This window comes from Alosa sapidissima, chromosome 17 (genome assembly GCF_018492685.1).
Source record: "Alosa sapidissima isolate fAloSap1 chromosome 17, fAloSap1.pri, whole genome shotgun sequence".
NCBI lineage: Eukaryota > Metazoa > Chordata > Actinopteri > Clupeiformes > Clupeidae > Alosa > Alosa sapidissima.
In genome coordinates, this window is record NC_055973.1 from 3,604,674 (window position 1) to 3,623,626 (window position 18,953).

The 18,953-nt window shown below is 45.4% G+C and overlaps 1 protein-coding gene across 12 annotated transcripts in view; it reads left to right on the plus strand.

Annotated features, from left to right (window-relative positions):
- The window catches only part of ptprma (protein tyrosine phosphatase receptor type Ma), a 190,291-nt gene that overhangs the window by 117,580 nt on the left and 53,758 nt on the right, over positions 1 to 18,953 (plus strand). For 8 of the 12 annotated variants that reach the window (XM_042067078.1, XM_042067079.1, XM_042067081.1 and 5 more), the window contains exons 12-14: positions 9,543 to 9,816; positions 13,816 to 13,852; positions 15,864 to 15,938. In XM_042067078.1, coding sequence (XP_041923012.1) covers positions 9,543 to 9,816; positions 13,816 to 13,852; positions 15,864 to 15,938 — 386 coding nt within the window. The remainder of the gene's footprint in view (positions 1 to 9,542; positions 9,817 to 13,815; positions 13,853 to 15,863; positions 15,939 to 18,953) is intronic. The other 4 variants (XM_042067084.1, XM_042067086.1, XM_042067089.1 and 1 more) reach the window with 1 other exon arrangement.

The window sequence follows — 18,953 nt, forward strand, 5'->3', positions numbered from 1 at the left end:
AGTGCTCTGAGAGTCTCTGTCTCTGCTCTTTACAGGTGATAAAATGCCCTCTCAGGATGATGGCCACTCCCTGTGCAGTGTGCACTGCCCCCGCTCTCTACTAGATACATTTAGAGAATAAAGAAAACAGAAGTGGAAACAAACCTTGTTATAGACTGGGTTGGGATCCTTCATTGGAGCTGATCTTGATGCCTTCTGTCACCTCCCCGCCTTTGCCAGTGTCATCTTAATTACCGTTAACACACTTTAATGACTCGCTGGTTCGTTAATTATGAATTATCAGGCCGACCTTTGTTTACCACGGGAGAGACAGCAAGCATGGAGACACACAACACAACAGGATTTGGCGCCCGGGTGTAATAATCTATTTCAGAGTGTTTAAATAACAAGTGTGTCATCGCATTACAATTTCCACTGGAAAATATGAGGGAAAAATACCCAAACAAGCATAAGGGATCGCAGTAATAAGCCAGATGATTAATAAAGGCTCAATATCTCATTTTCAGAGAGAAACGAAATCCTCTTGGAAAGGAATAAGGGAGATTGTGTTAGAGCCTTGTAATGCTGGCTGAAGAAAAAAAGTTATGGTTTTGAGTAGGTGGAGCTGAAAAGGTTATTAGCAAACATCAGTGTCACATTTTTGTGTCCCTGTGGAGCTACTCTTCCTGAGCGCTTCCTAGATGGGAGCCATTTGGGCTCTGCACTGGAATTCACCTCTCCTACTAAAATTAGCCCATTATGCTCCCCATCAAAAGGCCCAGTTCATTAACTCGTCTCTTCCGCAACTCAGAGTTTGTGGTTATGGGGTGGTGCAGGATGTCAGAGTACCTGAAGAAGAGTGTTCGGCAGGAGAAGAAAGAGATGGAGAGGAGGAGGAGAGAGAAAGAGAGAGAAAGAGAGGGAGAGAGAGACTGTTGTGATGAAAAGCAGCACAGCTGTAGGTGCCTCTCTAACCCCTCCAGCGGGTTTTGATGACAGAGTGACAGTTATGAATAGCTGCGCCTGAGATCTTCTTGGTGGTGGTGGTGGGGGGGTTCGGATAAGCATCCTCTCTTTCCCTCATAGGTCTCCCAGCACGGATAGGCACCAGGCTTGGCTTCATGTGAATACTGCACACATGGCAACGAGAGCAAATCCAATCTCCAGGCATGAGGTGGATGAACGCGTGGGTTCAAGGAAAAGCCTTCCGCTGTAATGCATTCACCGATTTACATATCTGTTGGAGGTGTTGGTCCTCTTAAAAAGTGATGGTTAAGCGAATATGTTGGTGGCGCAATTAATTCTTTTTTCTGTCCTCCTTTCTGTCTTTCTTTTCTTTCATTTTTTCTTCTCATCAATCCTTACAGGTCATGCTGTTTTTTCAATTACAAGATCCGCATTCAGACACACTCAGAGAATATATGGGAACATTACTAAGCCTTGTATAATGAAACAGTTTCCGTCAGTGATCGGATTAAGGAGGCCTGTGTTTGAATGTGAAATGCTTCACAGATGTTTTGCCATGATACATTTAGCTACCAACACAACCATCAGAATGATTGAATTGGTCGCCCAACTGCATATTCTCCTCATGAATATGAGTGTGGAGGAACAAGGCTGGATGTTGTTGCCTTTTTTATTTTCATCTTAATTTATAGCTGTATCTGCCACCCCCCTACCCCGACCACAAATGGTCCTGTCTCAGCGCATTTATGCAAAATTAGCTCAGAGAAATCACTGAATGACGAGGTGTCTCCATGAAGACGGCTCTGGCAGAGACACATGCGCTCAGCACAATGGTGGCACCCTATGGGGGGTGGGGGGGGTCGGGGAGGGATGAGGTGGGGAGGGGGGTAGCTGTTCCTTTAAGGAGATTAGCCATGTTGTCCGTCAATCATAGTTGTGTGACTCAAATGGCTCATGTCTCCAACCCCCCTCCCACACACACACACACACACACTCACACACACACATACACACACACACACACTGATGCCACCCCCACCAAACCACACACTGCTGTGGAGAAAGCTGGTCGGAGATGCTTTGGCCAGCAGCGTTCCTGTCAGTGAATAAAGCCTCCAATGCCTCTGCCTCTCTTATCACCACAGTTACCAACCCAGCCAGAGACAGAGAGAGAGATAGAGAGACAGAGAGAGAGAGAGAAGGAGAGAGGGCTAAAGAGAAGTAGGGCGCAGATTCAGAAAGGAAGAGGGGGGTGAGAGAAAGGGAAGGAGCAGAAAGGGAGAAGGAGAGAGGGAGAGAGGCAGAGAGAAAGAGGGAAACAAGAGAACGAGAGAGAGATAAAGAGTCTTTTTGTGGTAGATACTGTATGATTCTGCTGGATTGTTCTGCTGTTATCACCCCTGGGGGTATCACGTTCCCAGTTTAGCTCTTTTAAGGGCATCAGGGCCCTGCCAGTGTTGTGGCTTAAATAACAAATGTGTCTTAAACAGGCTTAGTGTGTGTGTGTGTGTGTGTGTGTGTGTGTGTGTGTGTGTGTGTGTGTGTGTGTGTGTGTGTGTGTGTGCGTGTGTGTGTGTGTGTGTCTGTGTGTCTTTGTGTGTGTGCATGTGTGCGTTTGTCTGGCACAGCCCACACACACCTCCAATCCCAGTGGAGTGTCCCAGCTTCCCCAGGCAAGATGTGTGTGTGTCACATCATATATGATACTGACACGAAAGGGCAACGAGGAAGCCTCAAAGGAAAAGTTCCCACTTGTTTGTTTCTTTTGGACAATGTTAGCATTGTTCAAGAGCAGTGTGGATAATATAGTGCAGCGTGACAAGAAAGTGAGTTGTCCCTCCCAGGGCTTAAGAAGCAGACTGTGTTTTTTCTCAGATGATCAACAGGTTTACTTTGTCTGTTCCTGAGACCATGATGGTACAGGTGGAGGTGGGAGAGGGACTTTTCCCCTTTCAGGCATATTAATGGAGCCTGCTGCTGAAAGTGATACCCACGACCAGTGCAGTCTGATTGAGGAAGTGCTCTGTGGTATGTTTAGTGGCCCTCCTATGGGTTACTGCCTGACAGAAGAAAATAAACTCTCTCCCCAACATATAGCCCACACACACATGTACTCACTCTCTCTACAGTATGTTACACATGTACACTCTCTCTCTCTCTCACACACACACACACACACACACACACATTTTCCCTGTTCACTGTCATAGTCCAGTGGAGCGCCATCTCATTCTGATGTGAAATACAGTGGCCCCTGAAAGTGCTTTCCCCTTCGCTTTGACCGGCGGGGCCGTTCATCAAGTGCCAACGATCACCACAAAATACGGCCCACTGTAACCAGATCGGCGTGTGCTTTCTGTCACCCCCCCCAGCCTGCGTCGGTTGTTCCTTTACCCCGCGACACAGAAGACACTCAGCAACTTAGAAGATTTAAGTGACATCTAATCTGCGCCGAGTTCCCCCTCCCCAACACACTTCATTTGTGTATAGCCACAGCATGTTTTATGAGTCTATCAGTGTGTGTGTGTGTGTGTGTGTGTGTGTGTGTGTGTGTGTGTGTGTGTGTGTGTGTGTGTGTGTGTGTGGAGGTTGAGGTGGAGAAGCGGTTGGCTGAAGATTGTGTAAGGGTCAGGGAAATGTTGCTGGCCAACGAAACGCATCCTTTAAATCATGGCGATGGCCAGATCAGCTTCTCTGGCCCTGCGGGAACATGGGCCGGCGCAGATCAATGGAGAGCCTGGGAGAGAGTCTGGGACTGACACATTAGTTTCCCACATTCCTCAGACTCCTCCTCACTCTATTGCATTGTGTCTCATATAAGACCATGGAGAGTTGTAGCATTTTCTCCTCTAGCACATCTTCCTTTTTTATTGTTCACATTATGTTTGATGAATATCCTTTGGCCCTTTACCCCTTGGCCAGTCCTTTGTCCACTTCCTTCCCTACATTCTTATTTATGTCTCTACATTCGGCCTATATATTTATTTTCTCTATCTTCTGTTCTTACCATCTTCCTTTCATATTCTTCATCATCCTCTCTTTTCTTCTCTTCCCTCATCTCTCCTCATCTTCCCTTGTCCTCTCTCTCTCTCTCTCTCTCTCTCTCTCTCTCTCTGTCTATTCTCCTCTCCTCTCCTTCCTTCTCCTTTCCCCCCTCTTCCTCACATCTCCTACTCTGTGGCACATGAAAAATAAATCCCTGGTCCCAGGTCATGGCTCAGCCTGGGCCGAGCGGAGCCGGCGTAATTGGTCGGCCATTACACAAGCCCGCGCACTGTAACGGAGCCGGTAGCCCCGCTGCCAGTGGTTCTAATTGGTGTCAGCCGAGGTTACCGTGGTTCCTTGTGGAACCACCGCAGAGCTTTGTTGGACTCCGTCTCCAGCGCTATATGTGCTGGCGCTAATAGATCACCAGGTAGCTGGAGGAGGCTGCTGCTGCACTTTAGCCTTCTGTTTTTGTCTCTCATCTGCCATCTCTTTGCTCTTATCACAAACTGCTTCAATATGTATATATATATATATATATATATATATATATATATATATATATATATATATATATATATATATATATGTCGATTACTTTCAGGATGTGTTCATAATGGCTAGCGCCAGGCTTTCCAGTCTGCCGCCTTGGTTGGGCTCCATGGTCTCTCAGGATGGTTTCTTTTTAATTAGAGGAAGGGGAGAACGGGTTCTCTGGCTGCCATGGCTACTTCCGTTGCATTAGAGCCCGTCTGAGTTGGTATCAAAGTGGACGAGGGTGATGGATGAGTGCGCCCTGAGCTTTTGGGACCAAATTTGCTGGGCAGCGAACGGCGCGAGAGCTTTGGGGGTGAAGTGTTGGGGGCACTGCTTTTGGGGGTTTAATAGAGAACCAGGGGGCAGTGATGACCGACCAACCCCCTCCACCCCCAAAGACCTCTCACGTAGCCTTTACATCCTGCAGCAGCCAATTACCTGGCATCACCTGAATTGAATCCTGAAAGGTATTTCCCCAGATAGCCACCCCGATAGCCGCATACTAGCTTGATGTTCGCTCCCTAAGAGCTTCCATTGATTGTTGTCGATGTAATGCCGAGTGTGTCTGCTGAATGGGAAATTAGACTTCTAAATAACTCAGAGTGCAAGAGGACACATCTGATGAGCTCTATGGTGACTCAAAGACAGTTTCTCAGCTTACACATCCTGTTAGACTGATATTGGTGTCATATCCTAATAAAAGCCAACGATTAGCAATAAACACACATGTAGCTTTCATAACATGCTCACACACATACTTGCATAGCTTATATACACAAACATGCACAGACACACTCACACACATACATGGATATGCAAACACATGTGCAGTCATACTCAAACACATGTGCAGTCATACTCAAACACATGTGCAGTCACACTCAAACACATGGATAGGAATGTTTTTGAATGCATCATTAAATGTGTAAATTCTGAATATATTATCTATGGTCAATAAACATTTTCAAGTAAGATTCAAAACAATGAGCTACTGGGGGGGATATGTGCCATATTATACAGTAAACAAGAAATAAGAAATAAATAATACAATTTCCCCCTGCTTGCTGTCTTGCCTGGAGCAGAAAAACAAACTACAGTTATTGGAAATATTACATTTTGCATCTCACAAAAACATGCGATCTTGTGCCAAGTGCAATATGCCAACATATGTTATCTTTCAAACAAGAACACTTACTCATTCGCATATTGATGTTCTGGACATTTACCAGAGCCCCAGGGCATCACAGAGAGGGAAAAGTATTCAATTAATTCTGATTCACAGAAACCTGATATCAAGAATTTGCAGGTGCGCTTAGAGGCGTTATTTGTGATTATTTGCATTATCTCTAACTAAATCATAACGCCACTGTTTAAGCCTCAAGCGTGATATTTTTTTAGGCAGTATACCCAAAGGGTCCAGAGCTCCCTAATATTCTGGAAACCCATAAACTTTTTAGGCCTGTAAATAAAACTCTGTTTCTTGCCTTAGACACTGAAAAGCCATTTACGTCCTTCTTCTGCAGGAGATGTATACCTCACTCTTCTTTCTGTGGGCAGCATGGCAGCCGCTCATATTCACTTTTCTATTCTTTGAGGAGAGCAGGAGATATTCATGCTGCATTCCCTTCCAAATGAAACCCTCTCTCTATTTGGTGTAAAATGACAATATGAGGTATAAAAGGCAGCGGGGGCTCCCACAGGGTAGGTCTGGTGTCTCGGAGGCTATATGGCATCGAAGAGGTAAATCACCATGGCGACAGCCCCATAAAGTAATGGGTGGCCTTTAAGTAGGCCCTAAATCTGAGGGAAAATGTCCCAGTCGCCTGTCCACACCTCCCTACCTTCCCTCCTCTCCTCCTCTTTTTGGACTCTCCCTCTCTCTTTAGCATTCTCTCTCCATGATGGGCTCACTCCCTCCATCTCACCCTTCCACCACGTCTCTCTCATCTCCTCTTTTTCTCTCTCTATCTCCCCTTTTCTCTCTATTTTTCATCTTTTTTTTCACTAAAGACTCTCTCGCTCAATATTACTCTCTAAATTCTTTCTCCCTCTCCAAGGGTTTCATTTTTGTCTTTCTGTTTTAACTCACTGTCTCTTCCTCTACCCCTCACCCTTTCTTTCTTTCTCATCTCTCTCTCTCTCTCTCTCTCCCTCTCTTCCTTTATCACGATAGCCAGCCCTCCAGTGACATTCCCTGGCTTGGCCTTTGTTCTCTACAGCGCTGGGCCAGTAATTAACTTCATATTTCTCACTAGCCTCTGCCCGCCTGTAATTAATATTTTATTACATTAGATTTTATCGCTAAACAGTAGTGTGGTGGCGAGAATGTGGAGCCACGTGCAAAAAAGGGCAAAGGGGACTGGAGGAAGTGGGCAAAGTTCTATGGAATGAGCCACGGATGAAAGAGCAGGGAATGTATTCATGGAAACCCTCCAATACTCCGCCAAAGTTTATGACAGATTTAATCTCCCATGGCGTTAAAGATGGTCGGAAAATTTAATTAGCAAACACTGAACATGCAGAGCCGTCTAATGTTTTAAAGCAGCCTCTGAGGAGCCCAATGACTATCTTTACTATATTTTTTTTCCGTGTTTATTTTACAAACTCCATCTTTGCTCTTTTGTCATACAGTATGTGGCTGCTTGGAGATTTTTGTGTCAAGATCAAGTTACTGAACAACAATAAAGTTACACAACGTCTCAAAGAGGTGGAGTTACAATTACAGTGCTTATGGTCCGTGCGAATACAGGCGCAGGTTAACTTTCACCCTAAGGCTGCATTGTGTCCTCACTTTACCAAATGACTGGGAAAAAAAGCCCTCAAGTTGCATTCTCCCCTACCTCATGCTCCATTTGAAACCTGTAACGTGTGATAAACCTGCCCTGGAGGACAGGGTCTTTCTCTCCACAACAGCAGTCTGCTATTTAACAGCCTGGAAGAACTGTACGCTGTTTTCATGAGAGGAGAATGCTTGCTGTAGATCGCAGCTGTGTGGAGGTTCAACTCGGCAAGTGTTGCTGAAGTGTTCTTGACTCTGTCTGCCCCAATCGGTGTCAGTTAGTTGGAAAGACAAATCAGAATTGGCTGATACTTTTGACATCAGACAATTAGTGTAGGAATTACCTAATTATCGTTGTGTTCAAGTGATCAAATCTATTACCCTTTTAACACCAATACAGGCATAACTGTTTAACGTAAAACTATCAGGTACACAGACAAAATGTGGATGTCAAAATAATTAGCTATCGTTACTTTTTATATAGTGCACTGCTTTTTGTGACCCACAAAAATAACTTTTCTCTGTTGTATCATACTACATTTACTTTTTTGAGGTTGAGGACATATCCTATTGCAAAGTTGATGAAGGTTTAAAAAATAAATTAGCACAAACTCTCTTCTGTAGTGTTGTAACCACAGTAGTTTACATTTCAAATGTAAGGGCTACAATCAGAACTGGAAAGCAGTGTGTTCACTATATGCATAGAAAACAAACAATTGCTTTTTGTTAGAGGTCTGTAGATTCTTTTTTCCTGGTCGTCGGAGCTGTGTAATTACCTTTAATTTTGCATACTGCAATCGTCAGTCCTTTTGATACATTTAGAATATATTGATGTAGTGAGTGACATGGAATGGGATAGCTAGAGCCCATATTCCTCTCATCTGTCTTGGTGTTGGACGCAGGGCCATTTTCAGCACAGATCACTCTGAAACCAGTGCCTTTGCCAGAGGTCCTTTTACCTGGTTGCCTGCACGCTCTCCGCTCAATCTGCCTGGACTTTGATGGAGGGCGAGTGAAAAGAGCTGTTTGACCTTTAGGTGTTTTAATTATTAAACAGCAAATAGAGTCAAGGCCTGGGTAGTTGCAAAGCTAATTTGTCTTGTGCAGCTCGGAGGGGTGGTTGGAAAGGAAATAGTGTTCGGTGGATTTTTTTTTCTACCTCTTTTTTCATCTTTTTTTGTGTCTGGTGGAAAGTTGGTCTGTTCAGCTCCGGGTCTTGCTGTGTGGTAATAAAGAAACCCGTTTCCTGGACTGCTTGTAATTTCACCTCCATTTCATTCGTCTTTCTTTCTCCATCTCCCCAGCAGCCAATATCCACCCATCTATTGCAAAAGGGAGCGCAAGGGGGGGCTTTGGATGCAGGCTCAGTTGATCCCCCAATCTGACGAAGGGAGAGAGAGGGAAACGAGAAGAGAGAAAAAAAATGTTTTCCGTCCTCCTACTTTTCCTCCTGTTCTCTCATGCGAGTGCAACTCGGCCGAGCCTCTTTAAATGTGGATTTCTGACCCAAGAGGGCCCATGTTGGTCCCCCTCCCCCTCCCCCTTCCCCCTTCCCCCACGTATCAAACCTAATTTCAACCCCATTTGGATCAGGGCGCCAGCCTCCCTTCTCTGATTCCATCATTATTTTGGGCACACACGCTCATTCGCGCTCATCCTTCCCGCGGTGTCAGAGTTCAGTGTTCCAATATCCGGAAATAGGCGGACGAGGCCGAGGCTGTCTCATATGAGGGCCTTTTATTTCATGCCATTTAAATCCTGCCTCCGTAGATGGGATATTGCTCTGGAGCTATCGGCGCCATAAATTAGATAGCGGACGGGTTGGGGGCCAGGGCGGATTGGTCGGACTGAGCTGCGGGCTTTGCGGAGTTAATTAAACCTGCTTGGGCTCGTCGTCCTGATGGGAGTCCCCATCTCACATCTGCTCAGCTCCTCCTTCCCTCCTCACCCGCTCGGTGGGTGACCTAGCCAACAGCAGACTCTGCTTCCTCCCAGTTGCATCCTCATTAGAGTCACACAACACACATACAATGACCGTTGCAAAAGAGCTTTTTTGCGAGAAGAAATCTTTTTTTCGTTAGTTGTTATCAACAATACAAAAGATCTTTGAACATAATGCTTTCATACATACAGCTTTGCGCAGTAGCCTATCACTTCAAATATGTCAGAACTACAAATACTGATGTTCTTCCCAAAATCTGTGACTGTGTTGTTTGGATATTTTGCATCTTAGTTTTTTGAGTGACTGACCACTTGTCTCCTCTTCTTCCTCTTCTTCTCGCTGCGTGTGGTGCAGTCTGTACCAGGTGGTGGTGGAGGAGGAGCGCCCCCGACGGGCTCGGAGGGCGGCTGAGATCCTGCGCTGCTACCCGGTGCCCATCCACTTCCAGAACGCCAGCCTGCTCAGCTCACAGTACTACTTCTCCGCCGAGTTCCCAGCCTCCCGCATCCTGACCTCCAAGACCTTCACCATCGGCGACAACAAGACCTACAACGGTTACTGGAATGTCCCGCTGCTGCCCCACAAGAGCTACAGCGTCTACTACCAGGCGGTCAGCACGGCCAATGGGGTGAGTTCTTGCAAAAAGTAGAAAACCGCACTGTCAAGCGTTTACTCTTAATAAGTCCTGGACCGTGTCTTAAACAAACGTTTGAAGCGTTTTGGTCCTAGGCCATCATCAGAGTGTGACACGCACTAGACGAGTTAGTCTTTTTCTAAATCACACCCAAAGAGGGATTTATTTTTGGATTTTAGCGCCTGCTCCGGTGAGTTCTTACAGACTCATAGTGGAGACAAGCATCCAACACTGCATGAGCTACTTGTTCATCTCCTGACCAGGCCAAGCGCAGAGATGCTGTGGCATCTGAATCAGCTGTTACTAAAGTTAGTATAGTATGATGGGTCTTTTAGCTAAAAAAAAGAACTGCGACAATTAGGTATTTGTTAAACATTTTCTTGCATTCTGGTCCCTAATTATAGTTTATTAGCATGTGGCTAGGTTGTCGTGTTGTGTTGTGTATATGTACACCATCAATTGTTACACCATTGGCTAATTAGAGATTGCTGATGCAAGAATTAGCATCCAAATGTCAGCAGTTTTGCCCTTTCCTCAAGCATCTTTTTAAATGAATCCACATCCATTTTAATGGCAACTAATTGGGCCACTTTGAGGAGGTGCCATTTGTTAAAAGCTGCTCCGGTTTTAAGGCCTCAAGTTTAAACACAGTGTTACACTAAAACAACCCTGTTTCACAGCGAAACAGCAGTGTGACATCTCATTAGACGACACACTACATCGGTGGTGCTCCATCCCACTCAGAGGCTGAATTTGCATTACACTCGCTGGTAGAAGCAAATCGCAAGTCATTTTTACAACAGAGGATATTAAAATCAAAAGAACAGCAATTTGTTAATACAAGACCTTTTTAAATGCATTCAGCCGTTTAAAATATATCACCAGACTCTGGCATTCCTAACTCTTTGAAAAATGGGTTTCACCTTTGAAAGCTACATATACATTTGTACTGCACCAAATATTAATTCTTTCTAGGCTAAATTGCATTCAGTTTATTATGCATTTCTCATGTTAAATCGCTTCAAGATGACACATTTATTTGCACGACTGTATAACTCCATTCAGTGTAAATATGGCCACAAGCCACGGAACAATGAAAATGTATCTAGGCCTGACGAGTTCTCCAAGTACAATGCACAAGCTTCTATGCCCTTCCCAAAAGAGGGTATGTCTGTGCTCAAGGCTCGTCATTAAACTTTTAGCCCTGAAACGGCAGTTGCAAGACCTCCACTCAACTCCCAAGGAATTGCGGCGCAAGCAGACTCACACCCTGCCAAATCTCACCTCCATTTAGTGTGGCCGGGCACCACCAACCCCCACCACCACCATCGATTTACTGTAGGAAAAAGATGTGATGATGCAGCATTCACATCAGTGTTTGTTATCACTTCGACCGAGAGAAAAATAGGGATCTCTCGGCACGAGAGGACTAACTTGGTATTAATAAGCAATTTGCTGCAATGGAACATGACTTGAGGGCTGCCAGGGAGGTTCTCTGTCAAGTCACTAACACACAGTGACATGCAGATTCATCTAGCCGATTTAGAACCCGTGGTAGCAGCAGTAAGTTCATCCATTAGAGAAGAATAGGATTCTCTTCTCACACACTACCTGCTGTACAGTGAAGACAAACGAGATTCTTGACTAATGCAAGAGAGCGAGAGCTTTTAAAATAATAATTTAAAAAAAGGTCCAACTGGAGGTGCTGTGAGTGAGAGTCGGCCATTTACCGTCGCCTTATTAACACTTGAGCATAATTGGAAATTAGGACTATCATCCATCTCCTTTTTTATATGCAAATCGACTCTAATGAAAAGCCAATCCTTTATTTCAGAGCGCAGCGGCTGGTTCGGGCCATTAGATAATTCACTGTGGCTAATTGCAGCTCTCGCCCTGTGGGGTGTTTAGAGGATGGGTGGGAAGAGAGTGTGTGTCGTGTGTGTGTGTGTGTGTGTGTGTGTGTGTGTGTGTGTGTGTGTGTGTGTGTGTGTGTGTGTGTGTGATGGGGGGTGGGGAGTGTGTTAAAGACGAGATTAGCTACCATCCATAGGCTATGGATGGCAGTTTCTGCTTCTGTTGCTGCCCCCCCCCTGCAGACTGCTGTCTCCCACCACCTCCACCGTCTCCCATCAGAACAGCAGAGAGGACAGCACTGTTCCACTGTTCCACTGTTCCACTGTCTTGACTTCTGCAGCTAATAGGGTGCTAGGGGGGCAGGATCAACTAAAAGGGGTCCCTTTCGACTGTGTCTCTCTATCTCTGTGTGTGTGTGTGTGTGTGTGTGTGTGTGTGTGTGTGCAGACACAGCCAGTCTGCTGTTGGGGAGCTAAAATGATAGGAAACAACAGCACTTGCTGTCTCTGGCAGCCTGTGACTCATCAGAAGAGGAAGCTCCAGCTCAGAGAAGACAGCGAAGCCTCACCCATTTAAACAGCCACTTAGGAGACAGTGGTGTGGATCATGCCATCACTGACACTGTACACACACAGGCAGTATGCTATTAGTTATCTGTAGAAGTGACAATAATACAGTTAAATAAAACCAAGGGAACTCAGATATCTCTTTAATTGAGTAGGGAAGAACCCAAGTCATTTAAAAGTAATTGATACTTTTGACAATTTTTCTGTAATCTAATTTTGAAGTCCACATTAGTGATAAAGAACACATTTGGCTATCAAAGGACACATGTGGGAGTAATTCTTGTTTACTGTTGTTAATGTGCCGCCTGTTTTGAGCTCTACCTGAGCCCCATCATCAGACTTAAATAAATAATTTAGAGGCTCCACAGTTTAATTTGTCATCTCGTAAATTATGCACTAAGCCACGCAAGTGCATTTTGCTGTAATAAAGCTACAGGGATTTAAGTTAAAGCCCCACTTGCTCGCTCGTGCTGTGAATATTCATGTGCAAGCTTCGGTTTTGTTTGTTCCACATTTGTAGGACGGCTGCTGAAAGCATTTCATTCACCACCTCCCGCTCTTTTTGTTTTTCCCCAGAAATCCGTTTTTTTTTCTTTCTTTCTTTCTTTATTTTCTTTTTTTTGTGTCTCTTTTACTTGGTCTCCTCACAAGGAATGGTGTGACTGACAGCAGACGTTCTCTCTCTGAAGGGAGCAGCCAGATCTCATTTCACTTCACACAGCCTGCCAGAGACAGAGAGAGCACTGGCTCTGGCGCGTAGCCGCACGGCTCGGCTCACGGAGCCACATCCCATTTGCGGCCCTTAGCTGGCAATGCCTGGAGATGCGACTGTGGCTTGGCAGCCACCATTACGGCTCTAATTGGTGCGGCCCTGCTCCATCCCCACACGTAATGCTCCGACACATAGGCTTAGCATGGTCAACACGGCATTACATGTAAAACTTGCAGTGTTATGCAGATTAGAGCCAGCACTCTATGTGTGTGTCTATGTGTGTGTGTGTGTGTGTGTGTGTGTGAGAGGTGTGTGAGAGAGAGAGAGAGAGAGAGAGAGAGAGAGAGAGATAGAGTACTATACTGTGTGTGTGTGTGTGTGTGAGAGAGAGAGAGAGAGAAAGAGTATATTATAGTGTGCGTGCGTGCGTGCGTGCGTGTGTGTATGCTGTGCTGTGTGGGTTGGACTGGCTGCAGGTTGTGAAGTCAGTGTGAAATAAGAGGCCACACACACACGGGCTGAGACGGTGACAGCTGGCAGGTAAATGGCAGAGGGGGAGGCGATGGGCCGGCTGCGTCTCTCTCCATCACCCCCACACCCCTTTAGTCCATTCCATTTTCCGGTCAGCCTCCCCAGCAGATTGGGGGAAGAAAGAGTGACTGAGGGCCGCCTTTGCCCCGACAGCCATGACAGCTAATATGTTGCCATTCCATGTGACTGAAAAATAATGCTTTTTCCTCTTCTCTTTTTCTCTTGTTCTCTTACTCTTTCACACACTTTCTCTCTCTCTTCTCTCTCTCTCTCTCTCTCTCTCTCTCTCTCTTTCTTTCTTGTTCTCACATTTTCTTCCTTTCCATGCAGGAGACCAAAATCGATTGTGTACGAGTGGCCACTAAAGGTAAGGCTGGCTTGGCTGGCTGAAAGTAATCTACTCTGTTGATTGAAATGTGCTCACCAGCATATGTTGTCAAAGATTGTTTTGACATGCCTGCAAAAGAGTAATGCCCAACTATACACAACTTGTCCTGTCACACACAAACACTTCTCAGAGGCGAGTGTGTTCTCTGCAATCACCACACACCGTCCTCAGCTTCATTTTAACCACTAAATAATTTTTATTAAAATAGTAACTATTAATCAGCATCTGCATGAAACTCTCTTTCTAAATGACATCGATTAAGTCATACAAGCCTCTTCAGAGATGGTACTAACTGTTGCCACTCACCCATGTCCTTGACCCCACAGTCACATCTGAATCATTTGTTTTATGTTATGTATGCCAGACAAAGGAGGAATTAAACCAGAAACACTACGACTTATTCCTAGATGATTTGTCACCATATACAAAGTTCATGGGTTCGATTTCTAGCAAATGGGGGGGACCTTCCAGTTAAGTAATGTGATCGATGTATAGAGTGGTAGAGCGCTATAACAATTGTATAAAATTATACTATTAAATCGTAATCATAATTTTTCCATTTTTAATCTACATTTTATGGTGAATTATTTCATTTCAGAATTCTTTTATTTCAGTAACTGAGTTGGTATTAATTTCACTACGTCTTTAGTTATGATATTGATGGAGATTACCAACCAACCTGGCAAAACCAACCTGGTGCTGGCTTTAAAGGTCTTTATGGCTGTTATGATCTTCTTGGTGAGCTGATTATAGCATGGGGAATTAGGGCCGCTAGCCAAGTCGTGAGCCCCCAGAAGCTCTATGATTCCTCTGGTCTATCCCACCACCGGCAAAGTGTCAGTCTAACAGCTCTGCGGGGAAACATTGTGTTTGGCAGCAGATGGAACATATCCTCCATCAAAACCGTCCGGACTTTTGATTTCTAAGCTGGCGGCAGCGCTTTGACCTCCTGTTCTGCATTAGCATAGACGTGAGGCAGTTAGCGTGGCGCAGACACAGCCCCCCCCCCCACCCACCCCATCTCCTAGATAGCACGCGCAGTGTTTGGATTTTAATTGAGCACAGATGGTCGATAATCTATTTTCCTTACTACATGCCATCTCTCTAATGGTGCCAGTGCTCTGCTATGCAAATGAGGCGGGCTGTATGTTTGTGCCTCGTGGTCCAAGGCAAACGTATTTTCGCCACTAACAGTAAAGGCATCTAGAGCCCCTGCACTCCCATCCTGTCTCGCCGTTTCACCGGTGTGTAGATTACGAGAGAATAGGCGCGTGTAGTGTAGTGTTGTGTTGTGTTGCTTTGTGTTATGTTGTGCCGTCTTTTGATTTTGTATCACTCTGGGTGTTTAATCTCATTTTATTGGGCCTCAGGCTGGGAATTTAGAAGCTGCATCTGCTAGTGCCTTTCGCTGGTAGTCTCAGGGCGACCGTCGGTCTTTGGGTACGTTTCCAACCGCCAGTCAGATCCCCGGGGGGGAGGCCGGCACACCTGGCACACTCCCCGCACCGCGTTGCCACTTACCATAGTGACGTAACATAAAGTACAACATTTTAGAGACGTGCAGTCGAGATGTACGCTGTATTATGGTAATTATATCCCATAATAATCACACTCAGTCCGTCCTCCTAATGGGTATATGAAAGGCAATTTCAGAGTAGTTATCAAAGACATAAATCAAACGCAAACACATGCAAACACACACACACCTGCATATGTTGGTTTGGCACCCTAATGAGTGATGCTTGTTAATGATAATTGATAGGAATGTCTCTAATCCTTAGTATCAAAACCACATAATAACAGCAATCTTAGTGTTCTTTTTCTCTTACTAAGATGGTCTTGTTTGCAAAATTTCTAGCTTCAGTCTTGCTCTCTCTCTTCCTCTCTCTATCTCTCTCTCTCTCTCTCTCTCTTTCTTTCTCTCTCTCTTTTTCTCTATTTCTTTCTCTCCCTCTTTCTGCATGTTGGCCTGGAACTCTTTCTGCCTTAGCTGCCATAATCGTGACTCAGCTCACAACGCCGTACATTCGCCTTGCTCCCGCCGCGGGCGACAACCAACTAACAGGTCAGAGACTCTTCTGTCCAGCTTCTTCTGTCCTGTGCTTGTGTGTGTGTGTGTGTGTGTGTGTGTGTGTGTGTGTGTGATTGTGTGTACGCCTTGGCCTCAAAAATGCCCCAGCCTATGTTTACATCTGTGTGCATTTGTATGTGTATGTGTGTGTGCGTGTGTGTGTGTGTGTGTGTGTGTGTATGTGTGTGTGTGTGTGTGTGTGTGTGTGTGTGTGTGTGTGTGTGTGACATGTCCATGTGTGCATATGACAGCCTGAGTGTTGCTCTAAATTCACTCTTAATTGTTTTTTGTGAAATTCAGTATGAATATTTCATGTGATTGTGTCTTGTTCCTTGCCTCTGACATGTCTGCATATGCTTCTAAATGAGTCTCCATGTGAGTGCTGTTTAATACATGTATGGGTGTACAACTAACCCAGACCTCTGCTCTGTGCCATGACATGTGCAGAGACAACTGTTAACCTCCAGTGGGTTGTCTACAGTGACCTGCTTTAGCATACACACTCTTGATTTCAGCTGGCCTGTGTGTTCTATATTCATTCTGCATACAGCGGGGTTGTTATTGGATTAGCCTCCATGTTACAGTGGATTTCAGACACAAGACACCATGTACCGTAAAGCACAAACACACACACACATACACACACACACACACACACACACACCCACACACACCAAATTACTTCATTTTTATTCATAGCTGATGCATGATTTCTAAGAAGAGCGGGAAAGGAGGGGAGAAGGAATCAATGTGCCCCTGTGAAGTGGCATGAAACAGAGAACCTCAACACTTTGGCATGCATGACAAAGCCATAGTGCTCAACCTGCTGTCAGAAAATTACATTTAAATATTTACCAGCCTGCCTGCCATGGAAAAAGGTGAACATTTTCCGTGCGGTGTTTATACAGGGTGCGAAAATGATCCACCACCACCACCACCAGCAGCAGCCCCTTGCCTCCCACCTACCCTCCCCAAACCCACACCAGCAAAGTCAGACATTGTGAAATGCAAAACGCAGTCCTCACCACCTACCCCCTCACCCCCAAGAGTAAAAGATTTAACTTTGGACTTCTTCCCTAACTCCTGCACCATCGTCGAGACCTGGCAAAGTGTCAGATGAAAGAGAGAGAGAAACAAACCAGAAGATTGTGATGGGAGAGCACAAAGGACAGAAATTTGTGGAAATGCAATCTCTCGCCTCCAAACAAGGACGGCGTATCTCCTTTGCATACGCATCTCTGTCAGATAGAAAAGGGGCTATATGCAAATCTTTATCCCCTTCTGCGTATGCCTCTCCTGGAATATTTCATCTTCTACTTCCTGTTTTGTTTGTTTATGCATCACTTTTCTTTTACATGGAGAGACCAGAAGTCTTCGGGAACTGGGTGTTCCTCAACAACCTTGAGCCAAATGTTCTTTTTTTCAAGGAGAGAATGTTCAGGTCCTTGTTTGGAGTCTGGTCTCCTCTGTGTCTTTGTTCTTTGAACTGGCCCTGTGAGTCAGGAGGTGGGAGAGTGCCTGCCTCGCTCTTTCACTGTGTCATTTCTGCTCAAGAATCATGGAAATGTGTGTTTGTGTGTGTGTGTGTGTGTGTGTGTGTGTGTGTGTGTGTGTGTGTGTGTCTATGTGTGTGTGTGTGCGTGCGTGCGTGCATGTGTCTGTGTGTGTTTGTGTGTGTGTGTGTAAAAGCATATATCCACATATGGCCCTGATGCCTCTATTGCACATCTATTCTCTTCACAAAAGCCAGACCTCTGTACTCCCACCTCTATTGCTCTCTCTCTCTCTCTCTCTCTCTCTCTCTCAGAGTGCTCTCTTCTCACTCTGTTTTTCCCGTCTTCAAAGCACTGTCACTCCGCAAAGAAGTTCAGTGCGGCTGCGTTTTTCTGCATGTTTTGCCTTTCTGGTGGCAAATGACCCATGCGCGCTATGAAATGTCAAATTGAAAGGGAGAGAGACTGGAGTTGTTTTTCTTTTTTTTTTTTCTTTTTTTTTAGGAAAGATCAGCGAAAGATTGGAAGGTTAGTATGGCATCCTCTGAATGTCTAAACAGTTGGAATCAAATAGACAAATTATTTACATGACTAGCATCAGAAGAAAACATTAATGCACACACGTTAGATTAATGCATTTCCTCTTAGCTGACATTTATTATGCTAATCCATTCTCAGGGCATTATTCACAACGTGTAGTGTTTTTAAGACAGCTTGAAGCACGTCTCAGGAGTGTAGTTCTCTGATTGGCTCAGAATGAATACACATCCTACATGCAGACTTGTAAGCGTTAGAGTAACGTTAACACCTCCATAACCCCCATTGAAGGGCACCCTTGTCTCAGAACAAGCTCCGACTTCATCTTCATTAATCATGGTGCTAGTCCTCCTTGGACCCTAGTCACCCAATGCCCTCACCCCCACCCCCACCCCCCCCACCCCCTCTGGTCCTTCAGTCCCCTCTTCACATCAGGGGCTAAGTGCAAATATCCTCCCCCAGCATCATGGAGCTATCTGTCACCCAGGTAACGGGTGGAAGGCCCCGACTGGAGTGATGGATGTTGTCATGGTTTGATTGAAAAAGTGTAGCTGGCAGCAGCAATGGATTCCAGCCAAGGCGAATTGAACAGCTTGTCCCCGCGATTTTTCATCCTTCTCTCATTTAGCGCGCTGGAAATGGATATTTCATCGGGCCCTGACTTGACGTTCCATCACATTATACAGTAAACAGCTCTCCATGTACTCTCTTTCTTTCTCTTGCTCTTTCTCCCTTTCTTCTCTCTCTCTTCTCTCTATCCCCTCTTCTCCTCCCTGTCTGTCTTTGTAGTCTTTTTTCCCCCTGTAGTCTCTCCCTCCCTCTCTCACCCCCCAGATGAGAGTGAGAAGGCCGGAGGAAGGCAGTGTCGCTGAGACACTGGCCGCAGGTAGCTACTCAGTTATCTGGTTTGAGCAGACATTAAATGCCTGCGCTCATAGTGTGATCACCCGTCACTGCCTACTTTGGGAATAAATTGCTC